The 20,234-nt window shown below is 40.5% G+C and overlaps 2 protein-coding genes across 5 annotated transcripts in view; one reads left to right on the top strand and one right to left on the bottom strand.

The window, feature by feature from the left end:
* Positions 1-348: 348 nt before the first annotated feature.
* Positions 349-11,561, top strand: pop1 (POP1 homolog, ribonuclease P/MRP subunit). Its single transcript, XM_017682986.2, has 16 exons — positions 349-446; positions 679-763; positions 879-1,019; positions 1,121-1,296; positions 2,055-2,315; positions 2,438-2,525; positions 2,766-2,944; positions 3,073-3,353; positions 3,451-3,544; positions 3,786-3,891; positions 7,569-7,688; positions 8,168-8,289; positions 8,456-8,644; positions 9,463-9,617; positions 9,946-10,152; positions 10,360-11,561. Exons 2-16 carry the CDS (start codon positions 679-681, stop codon positions 11,147-11,149), a joined length of 2,994 nt encoding a protein of 997 aa, XP_017538475.2. The 5' UTR covers positions 349-446; the 3' UTR covers positions 11,150-11,561.
* Positions 11,562-14,113: 2,552 nt separating this feature from the next.
* Positions 14,114-20,234, bottom strand: part of LOC108411427 (NIPA-like protein 2) — a 38,996-nt gene continuing 32,875 nt past the window's right edge. For all 4 annotated transcript variants that reach the window (XM_037533839.1, XM_017682989.2, XM_017682988.2 and 1 more), the window contains one exon: positions 14,114-14,335. In XM_037533839.1, coding sequence (XP_037389736.1) covers positions 14,229-14,335 — 107 coding nt within the window. In that variant the 3' untranslated portion in view covers positions 14,114-14,228. The remainder of the gene's footprint in view (positions 14,336-20,234) is intronic.

Raw genomic sequence — 20,234 nt, forward strand, 5'->3', positions numbered from 1 at the left:
ATGTATATATCTACACACCTATAATCTATTTTTTTATCTATCTATCTATCTATCTATCTATCTATCTATCTATCTATCTATCTATTTCGGTTAGATGCAGTTCAAATGCCATCTCCTGGTTGTACTTATGTAGTGCAGCAAAAAATATTCTGATCTTCTGAACGGGACGCTGTAAAGATATAGATAACTAAAAATAATTTAGCCTTGAAACACCAATGATTTTCAACCATCTAGGCCACAAACGGACTAGAACAACCTCTGTTTAACGTTCCAAAGCCACTGTACCAGAGAACTCGGACTTGTACTACAGTACCCAGAAGCACTTTGAACCCGGAAGTACTAGTCTATGGTTTTAGCTGCGGCGTGTTGTAGAGGTAGCGTGCTCTGTGCAGTTCGTTTTGCAGATTGTACCGTGTGAAGTGTCCGTGACCGAGCCAACTTTAGAAGTAAGAATTGTATATTCATGTTCAATGTAAACTGGATTTGAATTTTGAAAGACAATTAATTAATAATATTTGTAATCAGATAAGGTTAGAATGTATTGTCGTTTGTTACTTGCGATATATTATTTCGCGATTTCGCAATGCTCTCTCTGACAAAGAATTGTACGTGCGAATTTTAAACGCATTTTGCCTCGTTACGATGATTATACAATATTGTATATTTTTTTCTGTGGAGATGTCTGGGGCCAAGGACAGGATGCGCCACAAGAAAATGAAAAACCAGCCAAGCAACGTGACATTCTCCGACAGAGGCTCAGGAGGTTGGCACAAGGCTAAAAATAAAGCACCTTTTATTGATTGTGTATAGATCAGCGTCCTTTTGGTGGTACCTTCTGCTTTGTTAGGCCGTGCTCCAACAGATCTCTTCATCTGCAGGTCGCAGTTACAACAGACTGGAGCACATGAGGGGACCGTCACAGCACAGCAGACCACAACAAGGTGGCCATAGCAGCTGGATGATTGGGCGTCAGGATGGGGGAATCATTGCCGACCAGGCCCTGCCCAAGTACATTACTGGTGAGAATCCTGGTGGAACACAAACGGAAACTATAATGGGTCTCTGTAGTAGCTTCTCTCCTTACTCTGCACCGACACTCTTCTATTCATTTCTGCTGCAGCGTCTCTTTTTGCCAAAGCAAGAGCTGCAGAAGTCAACGCCATGCTGAGGGCTGTTACCAAGACGACAGGCAGTTGTCATGTGTTTGGCGCTCTCCCGAAGCATATGCGGCGACGATCCATGAGCCATAACACCAAGAGGCTGCCCTGCAGATTGAGAGAGGCAGCACACAGGATGGTATGGCCCCTTTCCTTGCTCTCCACAAAGCCACAACATCGAATGTCTTTAGCTTTGTGGCTTAATATACTAAGACCGAGAAGCTTTAAACGTTAATGACTCACCAGCCCAATATTCTACAGTGGACCATAGCAAAACAATATCTGCATCTGGTGCAATAGTGCACAGCTGAATACAAGCAACCAAACCCTCAATCTGTCAAGTAGGCTGTGTGACTAGTTCTGCAAAACTAAAGCCAAGATTATACAATATAATTTATTTGTTAATAGACAGGTCAAAGCTTGATGTTCCCACCTGTTTGAAGTTTACTCTACAAATGATTTTCTTTTTACCTGAACAATCTAAGGAATTGTTTTTATGTAAAATCTACTTTGTTTGCATTCACTTACTCATTCCTTCTTCACTGCATATGATTGTGGTTTTCCAAGAGCTGGACTAAGAAACACTGGCCCAGAATAACACCAAAAAATTAAGTCATCAGCATGCTTGTTTTTTATATTACAGTTGTTTATTGTTGGAGGGTATTGGTGGTTGATTTCATAAGCCTCATACTATAGTGGTGTTGCTGAATGCATGCGCAGTACATACTGATGTGGGGTTGTAAGTGGTGACTTAGTGTGCCCATTTAAGTCCATCTGTGTATGTTGGATTGATAAGTTTTAGGGACGTAAAAGAAAATCTTAGATCCTAATAGCTGGGGTGTGTGTATAGCTAAAAATGCTCTACTGCAGCACAGTGTGTGTGTTTATGTTGTCCAGTTGGCGAGGAGTCAGCAGGCAGGCCAGAAGGAAAAGAAAGAGCAATCAAAAACCAAAAGTCGCCGTGCCCGCCGACGTCATGGCAATTTGCTGCTGGAGTTTAACCGACGACAGAAGAAGAACAAGTGGTTGGAAACTCACATCTGGCATGCCAAGCGTTTCCACATGATAAAGAGATGGGGCTACTGCCTTGGAGACAGACCCACATACAAGTGCTACAGAGCGAGCTACAGGGCTATGAGCACTGGCTGTCTGCTGCAGGTCAGCCTGCAACATGGACTGTACAACATTCTTTGATCCATAGAGAAAAGAAAATAGTCCACGTGTACTTTCTGGTGTAATTGTATTGCTGTATATCTAATTATTTTTCTTTATTTTTCAAGGACTTGTCATACTACTGCTGCATCGAGCTCCAGGGTCCAGAGGAGCAGCTACTGAGTGCACTCACCAAGCTCACAAGCAAAGACACAGGTGTGTTTCAAAGTTCCATATAAGCAGTAAAACAAAATGAACTTGTTTAAAAAAAAAAAAAAAAAAAAACTCTGAGGCTGAAGTCAAACAATATACCAAGAGTGGATTATTCTGAGGAAAACTGTGTATTAAAAGTGTTTGAGGAAAGTGCAGCTGGATTAACTCCATCTCAATATACCTAAATCTGGAAATTCTGCTAGTCTCTCAGTGTCAATGCAAAGTCTGTCTGTGTGAATGCAGGCCCAACGTTTGCAGCAGTGCAATGTGTATCAGGGCAGAGAGAGGGGAGTATCTTGCTCTACAGGCCTGACCAGTACCCTCATCAGCCCCTGGGCCCTGTGCACTTTCTATGGAGACCGCATAGTGCTAAATCAACTTACAGACAGCTGTGGATCTGGGCACATCCCACATTAAAGCAGGTGAGTTTCCCAAACTAAAACAGGTGAACATATACTCTAATATAAAGCGGCTTTACCTGGTCCCATTCTTGTTCTGTTTATGGCCAGTCTTGATTTGAAAGGTGATTGTGTATAATTGTGTATGTTAGGACCTTCTACCAGAGTTGCAGTCAGTGTGCCAGTGTTTTGAGGCAATGGCTCCTGCTACAGAGGCAAACACCTCTAAACCCCAGGCAGAACTAGGCCCTGCTGACCACCTGACTGCACCTACCCTTTCAGACCCTAGCTCTAAGCCACAAAATTCCAGGAAGAGGAAGCAAGAAGGTGGTGGTTATGATAACTATCCTGCCAAAAAGATCCTGGGTGATGGTACTCGCTCTCTCATGACTCCTGTTAGCTGGAAGTCCTCCAAGACTGACATTGTGATTATGTAAGCAGTTTTATTGAATCAAATATATTTACTGAAATACAGACATTCTTTGCACCCCTCAGCATGCGTAAATTGTATCTGTGGGTTTCCTTCACAGTGATCTCTCTATGGACGTTGTACGCTACCGTCTGATTGGTCCACTCTCTCACACTGTGCTCACTGAGACACTTCTGCCGGCTACTAAATGTGAGGTGAGATGCATATGGTTTCTGGCAACTGATACCAGTTCTTTTAATGACGTTGAATGGGTACTAACCCTGCCGGTGTAGTGCTAATGCAGTGCTGCGTGCATGACGTATACCTAGTCATGTGCTATTAGAATCTTGTTCTGCTGGTGCAGGGCCCAGTGTTCTGATGTTAATGAATTGACAGTATTTTAAAATGATTGTAATTCATGTTTTTATTTATTTATTTATTTATTTATTTATTTAGGTGGATACAAAAGTGACATCTCCTTTCTGGTGGCCAGAGCAGTGTAAGAACAAGGAGAGTATGTCTTTACACGAGCAGCAAGCCGATGTCTTCCAGTTATTGAAAGGTAAACATCTCACACTCGCAACTGCAGACCAGCAGCTAGACATATTTGTCAGTCAGTTTTTTCTTAATTGTTTTCAAAATACTTAATATTAGTCAGAAATCAAAATAGATATTTTTTGTCATGTCGGTTTGTTTGTTCATGTCCCTGTAATAATTCATCATACTTGCATACTATCACATCTTTCATCAACGTATAGTGACTTTTGCCTGGCTTTTAAATATGCCCTGAATGTTAATTACATCACTGTGCAATAATAAAAGAAATAATATTAACTGATATCTAATCCAACTGATCACTGTAAACATTTTACCTTTTATCTCATTTCAAAGTCGTCACACAAAAATCTAACCATTTAAAATATGTATTTGCCTATGAAACTGACATGTGATGTCACCTTTTTAAATATGCTGCAGCATTTTGTAGGGAAGCACATGGCACATTTCATGTTTGCTAAGAATTTTATCTCCTCTCTTTATCAAACAAGTTGGCCTGCAATATGATCGTTCGACTTTATAACTGGTATGTTATTCTGTCCTTATTGTGTGTAGCTTAACACAACTTGACAGATAGCTAAACAGTGTTACTTTATCCAGATTCTCAAATCTTTTTTGTGAAACTGCAAACAAACATTACATTTTAGAAGACCTCAATATGCTTTCAAAATAGACCACTGGGATGTTTGTAAAGCAACATGCTTTGTATCCACACAGTGTGTGATATAGAAAGGCATCTAACATTACTAACAGCATTTACTACTAACAGCTCAAGAAAATATATGTAATATTTTACACATCAGTATCTTAAAACATAATGCACAAAGCTTTACTCGCAGTGATGTCTAAGGCACAAAATATGAGGATGGACAGATGAAATTACACCTCCTTCATCACACACAGCTCGAATCCAACAGTGCTGCACGCCCTCTAACCCTTATCATGTGACTTAACTAGCAAATCAGAATGAACAAATATTTTTGCCTAACCTTAGTGGCATCATTTAATGGCTGTAAACTAGAATAGTCAATGTATAAAAGAACAGTAATAACATGTATAGAATACTTTTCCATTTTAGTGTGACTTTATTATCGATAGTGGATCAGTCATGTCTGACCGATACTGGAACCATTTCACATTTTACTGATCCAGTGGTGTGGTTCTAAGAAAAAAAAACTTGAGTATACTGTGAAGATATGCCACCTCCTCCAGGCTCTATGTGTGAGTCCCGACCAGCTTCATTAGGTACACATACTTTACATCTACACTTATTGTCTATTTTATTAGGCCTCCTTATTGTGTATGTGCACCTTGCAGTTCTCTAACTACAGACTTTATTCTGTACTTATTATTTAATCTGTTTCTCAGCAAAATTTGGAAGCCAACTTTTACCTTGTTCTTCAGTGGTTGGGATTAGGAGTGTGCAATATTGACAAAAAGTTATATATATATTTTTTTAAACCATGCTAAAAACACAGAAATCACCAGTACAAGGTTTATTGAGATCTAATAGTCCAAGTTTGTGTAATCTTTTTCAAAGTGGTCTACAGGATTTACTTTTTAAGAATTTGCACCTGATTAATTTTGGCGTTTTATGTGAGCACTTAAAGACATCCACGGGAAGTAAAATACTCATTGTCATTCAACTGCAGGGTACTGTTGTTAGAATCTGGATAAATGTTGAACTTCTGCTGTAAGGTGAATTGTGCCACATACAAGTGAAAATGAAACATATAGCACATTTCAGCAGCTTTGTCTATTGTTGCTTTTTGATTTTTAAACATTCTAAGAAATACAAGATCAATTTCACAGAAATTGTATTTCATAGATGTACCCAAAAACCAATCAAATAAAAAAATTTAGCCTAGTAGTGTAGACTACATGTGCGCATTGAGAGCGTGCAATGTGCTAGTATAGGTGTACATCGTCACCACACCACAAATTAAGTTAGTAGAGCTGCCTAATTTTTTTTTAACTACAAAAAAAGAGTGAACAAACTGTGCCAGGAGGGAAAATACAGACAACAGCCTTGCACTCTACAGTGTTAGATTTAATTGCTAGACATGGGTCATCCTCACTTGCATGGAGGATTCAACTTTAAAAAGACAGTTTCTTTGTTTGCTTAAAAGACATCAATCTGCAAACTCTACTATCAGCAAACTAACCACTGACCAGGATATGAAAAACTTGGGAGTCAGCTGTTCACTTCGGTAGTAAAGTTTTAAATGTACTAGCACAAAAACACTGTCAGCAAATTTTAGTGAAATTCTGCAAAAACAATGCTTTTTCTGGGCTACATGATGCACTGAACACATGGACACTTAAGACTTGTTTTTGATTTGTTTTTTGCCAAGTGACATTAATAAATAACTAAATAAAGAAATGTGAGCGCTCACATCCTTTAAACATCAAATAAGATATTATCATAGACATTACATGGGTATCACAAATCTCTACTCAGGACCCCCACACAGCAATATTATTAGAGTGCTGGATCATTCATAGCACTGCAGTGACCCTGACATGTTAATGAGTCATCCTCCAGTCCAGTGGTCTCCAACCCTAGTATCTAGAGAGATACCTTCCTGCAGAGCCTAGTTCCAACCGTAATTTGCCACACCTGCTCCAGCTAATCAACCTGGGAAAGACTTGGGAATCAACCTCTTCACAAATCTCTGACGGGCTGGATTAGATGTATTAAAATTAAGAAGAGGCAGGGCAGATTACTGTGTACCTGTTGTAACTAAACTCTACAGAAAGATAGCCCTCAACAACAGGAATTTCAGTCCACTGTTCTAGTTCATCAGTGCTTACAGGATGCTGCCCATAAGACGATGCCCACAGGTTTGTGGGCTATTCCCAGTCCAAAAACTCCAGTGGCAATGGTATCCAGTATCTAATCCGCTCTTACCAGCACAATACACACTAACATGCCACCAACATGTCAGTGTCACTGCATTGCAGAGAATGATGTGTTTTTATTGCTTTGGTTTTATTTTTCTGTTTGTCTTTTACAAGAGTAGTTGTTAAATTGCTATTAGCCTACTTAGCTGCTGAACTTAGAGCTAACTTAAGCAAACCTTACCCAAGGATAGTTAACGTGTACAATGCTAATAGAAAATAACATCTTAGTAGACATTAATGTGACTGTAGCAACTCTGTACAATTTGTTTCTCAATCAATTAATCACAGGAGTTTTTAGGAGTTGTCAATCACAATCAGTCTATTTTACCTGAAATCATATCGGCTTGTCTTTCTGTGGTGGTATCCATAGAAACAGACTAAATGGACCAATAAAAAAATTGTTTAACGTTCATCATATGAACCTGACCAGTCAGATTGTGACGTACATTTCCAAAGTAATGTCCCTTTGATCGGTGAGGCACTTTTGAATGCAGAATTCAAAATGGAATTCTCATAACTTGGCAGTCGGTATATGTAAACGGCCCAGTGAAAAAGTCAGTGTGCGGCTTATATATGCACATATACACGGACTGCAGTACTGTGTGAATCAGATTAGTTCATCGCTAGTTACATTATTGAAAGAAAATTATGATTTCTGATTGACATTAATGATGGAGTATTAAAAATGCCCTTCAGAGTTCTAGTTGCTTAAGAAATAGCCCCACACTATTATTTTAAAGCTCAGCGTGTAAGGTCTGTACTATATTTCATCTATGTAAGGTCTGCACTCCACGTCAGAGCTGCCAGCAGGGTGTGTCTTGGGGCTTACAGTGGATGACCCAAGACTGACTCTGCCTAAAAAAAAGGGGAAAGCTGCTTCTGACCTGCAGGGGCCACAAGGTAAGTTGTCACACACAGACACATGCACAAATATACCGATAGTGTAATATAGGATGAATTGGTGTTGGATCAGTTCAGATAATCCAAAATAGAAGCATTTGATTGTGGATGCAGAGCTTTAGTGTACTGTGCAGTGAAACTACAGTATGTGCAGCTCTGAAATGGGTGGGGAGCACGTTGTGTGTCTGGCCCTGAGCTCCTGGGGAGCCTCTGCTTCTCCATGCAGATGAACCAGGTTCGAATCCTGGCAAGGCCCTTATCCTTCTGTTTCCTCCCTTTTCTCTATCTCACTCAGAGCAGAGCACATCAATCCATTCTATCAGTTCCACTCCGCTTTCTTTCCTTTACCATCTGCTTATCTTTTATACACTAGAGTGAGACACTACATTCAGTGGTTTGGAAAGTGTAATTACTTGCTTCCACCCTAACCATGGATTTAGAATACTGGCTGGTCATGTATGTGCATATGTGTGTTGAAGGTGTTGAGGAGGAGAGAAGGAGAGAACTGGCCCTGAGAGGAATTCCTGCCCCCTGTGCTAATAGTGCTCTGTGGGTCCACTCTGTCAGAGACAATGTGACAAACAACAAGGTTTCGGAGCAGGTAATGTCTCTTTCTCTTACTTGGTTAGTCATATACAAGACTACAGGGTGTCAGACATTCCCCATCTTACTGTAGGACTAATTTAAAGTGATGCAGCATTGGGCAGATGAATAACTTATGTACTCCTGTCTTAGAATGGACACTTAAATGCATATTTGTGTTTCAGGATCTGAACAGAATGAAGAGGGAGTTGTTGGTTCCAGGCTCCATGTTGCCGACCCCTCCAGAGGGCCGAGTGCCCATCCTACTGGTTCACCAGGCAGGGAAACAGCACGGGGAGGAACGGCAGGACTGGGGCTGTGGATGGGATCTCCTACTACCCAAGGGTTGGGGCATGGCCTTCTGGGTACCTCTGGTGAGAAACGGGCTTTCTGTGACCACACACGATTGACAGCATTGTGTAGCTATCGTTTTTTTGTGTGTGTGTTTTTGTTTTTGTGTGTGCCAAAATTTTACAACAGTGGATAAATTTTATGAACCCAAAAATTTTGTGCAGTTTGCAAAAATTTGAACTAAATGAACTCATTAGGCCTTAATTGACATATTTGATTAGTACTGAATAGGCAGGTCATGATTTGTCATAAGGAATTGACTGAAGAGTGTAATAAATTCTCTGAATTTTCAGACCATGTTCTAACACAAAGGACATGATTATTTTAAAATGTTTGAACTTTTTTTCCTTTAATAATGACAGCAAGAGGGTTAATGGAGAGGGGAAAAAAGGAACAGGGATATTGAGTGTTGATGGAGGAACTGCTTGTTTAATGTTGATAAATGTGCGTGGGCCAAAACATTTAGGCACTTGGTTCACAATTGTTTCATCAGCATGCCAATTCAAAGCAAATTGCTTCTCCAGTTCCTCCTAAAGAATGAAAAGATGTCTGCATTTCCAAACCACAGTCATCTACAGACTTAGGTTTTGCTGTTCTTCTTATGTTTGCAACAGGTCTGGTAGAATTTCAGCTTTATTTATGGAATGTGAAAACAGCAAGATTTTGAAAAAGTTTTTCATAGCTGAGACGGATTATGAACATGCCCACTTCACAAAAATACATGAAATTCTGTATAGGACTTAATAATTAAAGCATTAATGTTTTTGAAATTTCTTTACAGAGTATGCCTGATGTGAATTAGTAATGGAAGGTTAATTGACTATTTTTGTGTGTGTGATAGGTGTACCGTGGTGTGCGCGTTGGGGGTCTCCAAATGAGCTTGAAACACTCCCAGAATAAAGGTATGCCCCACTTCCCCCATGATTTCCCAGATTGCCCCGCAGGCAATTGCTTCCAGGAGCAGCAGGAGATTGAGTTGCTGGAAAAGTTTAAGAGGTGAAAACCAACTTCTTTCCTGCCTGCCTTCCCTCACACCCATCTTTTCACCCCTAATATGCAAAATTAAAAACCTGCAAATTTCTGATACCTTGTTTTGTTACTGACTGCTGCCAGATAGGGTGGACCTTCATCATCCGTCCATTTATTTGTTTGTATGGATCTGCATATCTTGAGCAGTTTAATAACAAATCTTTATATAAATTTACAAATACTGCCACTTCCAAGCAGGTGTTGGGTCAAACCCAAAATACTTGCATTTGAGGGTCCTTTTATTGTTTTTACTAGCACATGATATTGTTGCTTCTGGTGTTTGTGATTTGTTCAGGCGTCCTCCCTCCAAACGCACAAATTACATCAAACATGGCTGCCTGGCGCCTTTCCGGTGCCCATGGCAACAGCTGGCAGAAGAATGGGAGGATATAGTAAAACACAATGGAGAAAACAGCAAGCCCCAGCCAGCCAAAATTGAGGGAGCAATATCACCTGTAGGAGATAACAACACATCCCAAAAATCTGCTTTCGCTGTGTTGAGGTACTGTAGTTGTTGAAGGGTTTTTAAATAAAATAATTTATTGTGAGCATGAACCAAAAAGTATGATGAACACCCCTGAGTTTTTAATTTATTACTGTTCCAATATCTCTATTGTATCACATAGTTATATAATGATATTTTGTCTACATTGTGAAGCCCTAAAGAAAGTGCCTATGAAGATAATAGCAGTGTCCGTTGTCTTTGCAGGAGCCGTAAGGTACTGAGGCAGATGTCATTCTGGTGTCGGCCATCTTCTGCCCACACTCGGAGAGTGACGCGCAGTTTCCCCACCATGCTAAATCATGCAATTGCCATGCAACTGCAGGAACAGTGGAGGCGGTTTCTGGTGTGGGTGCGTATATGTGTGCTTGGCAAAGGGCTGCCCACTCTGCATGCCATGCTGTGTGTTCCCACTGCAGAAGACCTGCAGCAGCTGCGTGGAGACCCCCAGTGCAGTGGCCCCAAAGAACCCAGACACAAAGACCACATCCATCACCTTCTGAAGAAAAGCAAGAGGTGCAAAGCTACTTTAGACTGCTCCTCTGCTGCTATAAAAGAGGACTCAAGCCCCACTCCTAAGAAAGAACAAGACCCTGGCATCAACTCTAAAGAAGAACAGCAGTCTTGCCCCACCCCTCCACTTAAAGACACTCATCTTATCACCAGCACTACAGTCAATAAAGATCCTGCTTTCATCCTTACTGGTGAATCAAGTACTGTGATGGGGAGTGGTGACTTATCTGGGGTTCTTGAGCGAGGATTGTGGCCAGAGCCACTGCCCAGTGTATCATCCCACTGTTCACGGGTGACCCTGGGGTGGGTGACACAGGGAGATTTTTCAATGGCGACAGGTCGTGGGGAGGCTCTGGGTTTTGTGAGCCTAGTGGGGCTCCTGCACATGCTCCTCAGCCAGCCGGCTGATAAGCGTGGCACTGTCCTACTACGCAATCCCTCTTCCCTCCAATACCGGTTTGCGCAGCTTCATGTAGAAGCCTGAAGCACTGGAAGGTCACTGCATTGCACATCTTTGCCAAGGATGTAAACTATTGTACTGCAAAAAAAAAAAGTCCAAAATATCTTTGGAACATAAACACAGCTACACCATACTCCAGAGCACATCAGCTGTGCATGGCATTCATGACCTTTAAACTAGGATTTCCTCATTGTATGTTCCTGTGGTATTAATGCCTATTTATTTAAAGCTATAATGGATGAGTGCTAGTCACATGTTTAAACATATATTTTTGCTTAAGATTTTTCTGTTAAACCTATGTGCAGGTGATCATATTTCACGAACATATCTTTTGGAAACGTACTCTTTCTAAAGAGAGTTCCATTATTTTGAAAATAGTTTAATTGTTCTCTGTTGTGCCTGTTTTTTTTATTACAATAAAATAGTTTTGAGGTTATTTTATTTTATACATTTTTTGTTGAGTGAAGGTTGAATGCAGGCAATAAAATTACTGACAAATTAACGTTTTTTTTAAGTTGTGATTTTTAATGAGGGTCAGGAAGACAGCAATATCCAACATTTCAGCAGAGATTAATCTCTGCATAAAACAAATGAACAAAATGTAAAAATTTCCAATTTTCCAAAAAACAGATTAGATATTAATATCTAATAGTTTCTTACTGTTTGATTTAGGGATGCATGGACACCAACATTCTGATACCTGCTGATACCATGTGTCGTTAGTGCGGCCGATTGTACGTTGCCACGCTAATGAACAAATAATTCAAGCTGGCAGTGAAGGAGAGTGCTCAGATAGAGAAGTGTTGCTGACTCCATAACAGTCGGACACTAGTTACTTTAAACATTTTACCTTGGCTTATTCTCACCAGATCTACTGTGTGATTTTAAACTATTTTTAACACAATCGCACTTCACCAATACGGGTAGAGACAAAAAGTCCAGCAAAACGGAGGCAAGATTTGACATTGCCTACCAAACTGTATATACCAACTTTGTATAACTGAAAAGAATAGTGAGGTATAGACCTTAATACTGTAGAGAGACCATATTGTCCTACTATTTATATTACCGCCAACTTGTTTTGTTGCAGTGCTGCTTACTGCTGTTCTTTTGAATGAAATACAGAGTGTGAATATATGTCGTAGGCTTTGACTGTACATGATGGACCATTCAGATGTATAAGCCACCAAAGAACAAGATTTCTAAAATCACAAAGTTTCTGTCTGGCTTTAGATTACAGCTTAACCAACCAACAAAAGACTCCAGATGTAAAACACCACAAGTGAGCTCAGTGGATGCATTAGCTTGTATTCTTGCTGCCACTGTGCTACAGAGACTTGAAAGACACAGATTGGGGTTTAAAACTATGAAATACTTTACATACTTTACTTACAGCTGTACAGAAACACTTTTTTGGCTCTACTCCATTGCAATGCTACTCAGTCCAAAGACAACTAATGTAGCATAGCTAGCTAATTAATATAATTTAAAATCAACTAGCATGTAATGATTTAACTGTTAAGGTACATTGCACTCATTACACCAACTACACTGCTCAAAAAAATAAAGGGAACACTTAAACAACACAATATAAGTCCCAAGTAAATCAAACTTCTGTGAAATCAAACTGTCCACTTAGGAAGCAACACTGATTGACAATCAATTTCACGTGCTGTTGTGCAAATGGAATAGACAACAGGTGGAAATGATTGGCAATTAGCAAGACACACTCAATAAAGGAGTGGTTCTGCAGGTAGGGACCACAGACCACTTCTCAGTATCTATGCTTTCTGGCTGATGTTTTGGTCACTTTTGAATGTTGGTGGTGTTTTCACACTCGTCCTACCATGAGATGGACTCTACAACCCACATAAGAGGCTCAGGTAGTGCAGCTCATTCAGGATGGCACATCAATGCGAGCTGTGGCAAGAAGGTTTGCTGTGTCAGCGTAATGTCCAGAGGCTGGAGACTACCAGGAGACGTGGAGGAGGCCATAGGAGGGCAACAACCCAGCAGCAGGACCGCTACTCCCGCCTTTGTGCAAGGAGGAACAGGAGTAGCACTGCCTGAGCCCTGTAAAATGCCTTCCAGCAGGCCACAAATGTGCATGTGTCTGCACAAACGGTTAGAAACCGACTCCATGAGGATGGTATGAGGGCCCGACGTCCACAGGTGGGGGTTGTGCTCACAGCCCAACACCGTGCAGGACACTTGCCATTTGCCAGAGAACACCAGGATGGGCAAATTCGCCACTGGCGCCCTGTGCTCTTCACAGATGAAAGCAGGTTCACACTGGAGCACATGTGATAGACATGACCAAGTTTGGAGACGCCGTGGAGAGCGATCTGCTGCCTGCAACATCCTTCAGCCTGACCGGTTTGGCAGTGGGTCAGTAATGGTGTGGGGTGGCATTTCTTTGGAGGGCCGCACAGCCCTCCATGTGCTCGCCAGAGGTAGCCTGACTGCCATTAGGTACCGAGATGAGGTTAATAAATTGGTTAATAAATTTGATTTCCATTGATGATTTTTGTGATTGTTGTCAGCACATTCAACTTTGTACAGAACAAAGTATTCAATGAGAATCATTCAGATCTAGGATGTGTTAATTGAGTGTTCCCTTTATTTTTTTGAGCAGTGTAGTTAATTCTAGGTAGGTTACTTAGTAAGGTATCAGATATGGTATCGTTACACAAGTGTATCTCACTCTGATGAAAATGGTATTGATGCATCCCTACTTTTAACATTTGCTTGTCCCTGAAAAACAGAGATAGTTTCCACAGATCTGACCAAGGATCAGATTTTCTGTATTTACTATTAACATGGGTCCAGATACAGTGCTCCTGAATGGAGATGCTTAGTGAATACCACCTCTGAGGTCATACAAGTGCTGATTTAGGCTACTCTTTTCACAGTCAGCAGTCTGAGAATCATGTATAAACCCAGAGCCCAAGTTTAGTACTCTGTTACCACAGAAAGGTTCTGCGTCTCACACTTATAAAGCTTTATTATAAACACTCACACCTGCACATTGTCTCACACAGCACTGCCTGGCTTCTCCTTATGGTCATTACTGTAACTCTCCATTACTCCACTAGGCAATGCTTTAAGAGTCTTCCTGTTGCACACCACTGTTGCATACAAGTTTGGAAGTCAGCGTACCATGTTTACTGTCCTTCTTCTCCGGCTGCACCTTCTCAGTACATTTCTTACCTGTGACACACAGAACACACTGTTCATGTAACCATTAACAACTGTTTAAATATGTTAACTCTATTTTAACTATAACTCTTAAAATATATACACAGGGGTGCCACTAGAGGTTTGTTTAGGGGGCTAAGCCTGTGCTAGGCTGGGGGCATGGTCTCCCCAGAGTTTTTTTTAAATGGCCCCATAATGTCTGTTTATCATGACTTTTAAAGAAGCAACAGCCAGAAAAAAATTGCTGTTTGGTCGAATTAGCCCACATAAACGTGTATATATATATATATATATATATATATATATATATATATATATATATATATATATATATGGACAAAAGGGACATCTCTTAATCATTGATTTCAGGTGCATAAAATAAAGCACCTACCCATGCCGACATATCATTCGTGTGAAAGAATGGGTTGTACTAAACAGCTCACTCAGTTCGAGCATGGTACTGTAATAGAATACCACTGTTGCAACAAGTCAGTTCATTAAATTTTTTTCCTCCTAGATATTCCATGATTAACTGTGAGTGGTATTACCGAAAAGTGGAAGCATTTAGGAGCCACAGGGTGGGGTTGCCAAGTGCTGAAGTGCACAGGACATAAAAGTCGCCTTATGGCAGCTTCATGGCATGGGTTTCCATGGAAGCATGCAAGGTTTACATCACCAAACATGATACCAAGCATTGGAGAGGTGTAAAGCACGCTGCCACTGAACTCTGGAGCAGTGGCAATGTATTCTGTGGAGAGACGAATCACACTTCTCTGTCTGGCAGTCTGATGGATGAGACTGCTTTTGGCAAAAGCCAGGAGAACGTTACCTGGCTGACTGCATTGTGCCAACTGGAAAGTTGAGGTCAATGTCTGATCTCACAAATACTCTTCTGGACGAATGAGCAAAAATTCCCACACTCTAAAATCTTGGAGAAAGCAATCCCAGATAAGTGGAAGTTGTTATAGCTGCAAAGGGGGGGGGCAACTCCATATTAATGCCTATGGATTTAGAATGGGATGTCATAAAAGGTAGCTTTAATGGTTTAATGTAGGTGTGGGATTAATGTGTTATACTGCTTTTGTCCATATAGTGTATATTATTCAAATACACAGTCACTACAATCAGCTGTAGACAAGCTTAATAAGCTGTAGGTATGTTCAATAAGCTAGGTGACAGAATTTAATGTTCACAGTAAGAAATATTTTCTCAGTTAATTTCAGTTAAATATAGTATTAATTTTAACTGAAAAAGCTTTCAGTTTTAACTACTCTCCCTAACTTTCTAACATCCATCAGATCTATTCCTTAAGCCCTGTCAGTCTCCATCAGGTTCTTTCTCTCTCTTTTTTTGGAGTGTTTAGTAATACATTATTTTTTAAAATTTATCTCAGATTTACAATAATGAGAGAGAGAGAGCAATCTATTTTTTTAATTGGTAAAAATCCTCTCATCTGACTGGCCTTTGACAAAGCTGTTGACTCTAAATTCTCATCTACAGCTTAGGGACTTGAAGCTTATAAAATTGTATTATGATCAACACCATATGACATTTTCTGACATAAACGTACTGTAAAACATGAAATATGGCAAATATTGGTGTCACTGTTTCCAAATACTGAGGAGAAATGTAAGAACAAAGAATATAAATATCTGCCAAAAAAATTTATTTCTATCTCTGTTGCCCTTCAGACTCTCACTCTCACCATGAAGTGAAGTTTCATCAAATTCTTAAACCAGTTGGCTTGACTAATGTTAGTGTTAGCCTAACCACTTTTCTATGCCTCACGAAAACCTAAAGTTTGCTAGCTAACAGGCAACTGAGTAAAAACCTGACAGCTATACTCACCATAATTTGCTACAAATCCATACTGTATTAGGGTTTCTTCACTCTGTAACTACTTACTGTTTCACTTTGTATATTTTAGATTTTATAATGTGTAATGTTTACTTTAGTCAGCTTTTTGCCAAAATTCTGCCACAACTTCAGTGGTTGCTGGCAGAATGAGTCAGTCTGCTATGGTTTACAGTTTACAAGGTCTGATGTGATTGGATGAGCTGGGTTCCACTTTTCACATTATGTTCAATTTCTGGCAGCTCAGGAAGCAGTGCATTCCTGCACCACCCCCCTCCCCCCTCAGGTCGCACCCTGATATCACAGTAGTGAGACCCGATGGCATGGTTCAATAATAATAAATGGGAATAAACTATAGATCACTTTGAACTAATATTTTACTTTTGTTGGGAATGGGGCTAAAGACTGGTCTAGTGACGCCCATATATATATCAAACTACAGGGGTTGGACAATGAAACTGAAACACCTGGTTTTAGACCACAATAATTTATTTGTATGGTGTAGTGCCTCCTTTTGCAGCCAATACAGCGTCAATTCGTCTTGGGAATGACATATACAAGTCCTGCACAGTGGTCAGAGGGATTTTAAGCCATTGTTCTTGCAGGATAGTGGCCAGGTCACTACGTGATGCTGGTGGAGGAAAACGTTTCCTGACTCGCTCCTCCAAAACACCCCAAAGTGGCTCAATAATATTTAGATCTGGTGCTTGTGCAGGCCATAGGAGATGTTCAACTTCACTTTCATGTTCATCAAACCATCAAACCACCGGTCTTGCTGTGTGTATTGGTGCATTGTCATCCTGATACACGGCACCGCCTTCAGGATACAATGTTTGAACCATTGGATGCACATGGTCCTCCAGAATGGTTCGGTAGTCCTTGGCAGTGACGCGCCCATCTAGCACAAGTATTGGGCCAAGGGAATGCCATGATATGGCAGCCCAAACCATCACTGATCCACCCCCATGCTACACTCTGGGCATGCAACAGTCTGGGTGGTACACTTCTTTGGGGCTTCTCCACACCGTAACTCTCCCGGATGTGGGGAAAACAGTAAAGGTGGACTCATCAGAGAGCAATAAATGTTTCACATTGTCCACAGCCCAAACCGACGTTTGGCATTGGCACGAGTGACCAAAGGTTTGGCTATAGCATATATATAGCCGTGTATATTGACCCTGTGGAGCTCCCGACGGACAGTTTTGGTGGAAACAGGAAAGTTGAGGTGCACATTTAATTCTGCCATGATTTGGGCAGCTGTGGTTTTACAACCCCAATTCCAATGAAGTTGGGACGTTGTGTAAAACATAAATAAAAACAGAATACGATGATTTGCAAATCCTTTTCTACCTATATTCAATTGAATACACTACAAAGACAAGATATTTAATGGTCAAATGGATAAACTTCATTGCATTTTGCAAATATTCACTCACTTTCAATTTGATGCCTGCAACACATTCCAAAGAAGTTGGGACAGGGGCATATTTACCACTGTGTTACATCACCTTTCCTTTTAACAACACTCAATAAGCATTTGGGAACTAAGGACACTAATTGTTGAAGCTCTGAAAGTGGAATTCTTTCCCATTCTTGCTTGATGTACAAGTTCTGTTGCTTCACAGTCATTGTCATATTTTGTGCTTCATAATGTGCCACACATTTTCAATGGGAGACAGGTCTGGACTGCAGGCAGGCCAGTCTAGTACCCACACTCTTTTACTACGAAGCCACGCTGTTGTAACATGCAGAATGTGGCTTGGCATTGTCTTGCTGATGTCCCTGAAAAAGACATTGCTTGGATGGCAGCATATGTTGCTCCAAAACCTGTATGTACCTTTCAGCATTAATGGTGCCTTCACAGATGTGCAAGTTACCCATGCCATGGGCACTAACACACCTCCATACCATCAGAGATGCTGGCTTTTGAACTTTGCGCTGATAATAATCCAGACAGTCCTTTTCCTCTTTGGCCTGGAGGACACGATGTCCATGATTTCCAAAAACAATTTGAAGCGTGGACTCGTCAGACCACAGGACACTTTTCCACTTTGTGTCAGTCCATCTCAGATGAGCTCAGGCCAAGAGAAGCCGGCAGCGTATCTGGGTGTTGTTTATATATGGCTTTCGCTTTGCGTGGCAGAGTTTTAACTTGCACTTGTAGATGGAGCGACGAATTGTGTTCACTGACAAAGTGTTCCTCAGCCCATGTGGTAATATACATTACAGAATGATGTTTGTTTTTAATGAAGTGCCGCCTGAGGGATCGAAGGTCACGGGCATTCAATGTTGGTTTTCTGCCTTGCTGCTTACTTGCAGAGATTTCTCCAGATTCTCTGAATCTTTTGATGATATTATGGACTGTAGATGATGAAATCCCTAAATTCCTTGCAATTGCACGTTGAGAAACATTGTTCTCAACAATGTTGTTCATAAAATGGTGAACCTCGCCCATCCTTGCTTGTGAATGACTGAGCCTTTCAGGGATGCTCCCTTTACACCCAATCATGACACTCACCTGTTTCCAGTTAACCTGCTCACCTGTGGAATGTTCCAAACAGGTGTTTTTTGAGCATTCCTCCACTTTCCCAGTCTTTTGTCGCCCCTGTCCCAACTTCTTTGGAATGTGTTGCAGGCATCAATTTCAAAATGAGTGAATATTTGCAAAAAACAATAAAGTTCATCCATTCACCGGTCACCGTTCGCTTCAACAATTAGTGTCCTTAGTTCCCAAATGCTTATTGAGTGTTGTTAAAAGGAAAGGTGATGTAACACAGTGGTAAATATGCCCCTGTCCCAACTTCTTTGGAATGTGTTGCAGGCATCAAATTGAAAGTGAGTGAATATTTGCAAAATGCAATGAAGTTTATCCATTTGACCATTAAATATCTTGTCTTTGTAGTGTATTCAATTGAGCATAGGTTGAAAAGGATTTGCAAATCATCGTATTCTGTTTTTATTTATGTTTTACACAACATCCCAACTTCATTGGAATTGGGGTTGTATGTTTTTTGGTTAGCACCCGAACATCCCTTTCAGACAGCTTCCTCTTGCGTCCACAGTTAATCCTGTTGGATGTGGTTCGTCCTTCTTGGTGGTATGCTGACATTACCCTGGATACCGTGGCTCTTGATACATCACAAAGACTTGCTGTCTTGGTCACAGATGCGCCAGCAAGACGTGCACCAACAATTTGTCCTCTTTTGAACTCTGGTATGTCACCCATAATGTTGTGTGCATTGCAATATTTTGAGCAAAACTGTGCTCTTACCCTGCTAATTGAACCTTCACACTCTGCTCTTACTGGTGCAATGTGCAATTAATGAAGATTGGCCACCAGGCTGGTCCAATTTAGCCATGAAACCTCCCACACTAAAATGACAGTTTCATTGTCAAACCCCTGTATGTATGTATATATATATATATATATATATATATATATATATATATATATATATATATATATATATAAACATACACACACATATATTTTGATTGAGCAAATTGATCCAACATTAAATGTCTTTCATGGAAAGGTTTATGAACTAATTCTAGTAACTGGTGTTGAGCAGCAATGACTTCAAACAGTTCTTGGTACTGCTCATCAGCCCTGCACATTGACTTGGGGGAATCTTGGCCCATTCCTTTAAGTTGACTGCTTCAACTTAAAGGTTTTCTTTATGCCATGCCTTAGGTCCTGCTTCAACATTTCTATTGGATTACTTGGCTCAGTCATTCCAAAATGCAACAGCCATTCAGCCATTTTTTGAAGACTAACTTGTGTTTTTAGGGTTGTTGTCATTTTGTAGGTCACAGCTTCTGTTGAAGTTCTAATGCTGGAATGCAGTGTTTGGTTTTTGAGACATGAGACTTGGCAAGCACTAAGAAATGTGTGTAGTAAAGACCAGACTAAAATGTGATTGTTGCTTTTTAGGTAGGGTAGGGTGAGCCACACCTACACCAGTTTATTGAACTTCCTGACCCTAATTATTCCCTATACCAATCTGATAATTCTTAAGGTTTCAATACCTTTGCTCATCAAATATGTATAATGTTG

The sequence above is a fragment of the Pygocentrus nattereri genome, chromosome 24, assembly GCF_015220715.1.
Source record: "Pygocentrus nattereri isolate fPygNat1 chromosome 24, fPygNat1.pri, whole genome shotgun sequence".
NCBI classification, from domain to species: domain Eukaryota; kingdom Metazoa; phylum Chordata; class Actinopteri; order Characiformes; family Serrasalmidae; genus Pygocentrus; species Pygocentrus nattereri.

What these genes read in the sequence shown, in the direction of transcription:
- pop1 (XM_017682986.2), top strand. Translation starts at nt 679, where the DNA reads ATGTCTGGGGCCAAGGACAGGATGCGCCACAAGAAAATGAAAAACCAG. An exon ending in TGTCTTCCAGTTATTGAAAG is followed by an intron (nt 3,892 to 7,568) that starts GTAAACATCTCA and finishes CATCTATGTAAG; the next exon opens with GTCTGCACTCCACGTCAGAG. An exon ending in TTGCTGGAAAAGTTTAAGAG is followed by an intron (nt 9,618 to 9,945) that starts GTGAAAACCAAC and finishes TGATTTGTTCAG; the next exon opens with GCGTCCTCCCTCCAAACGCA.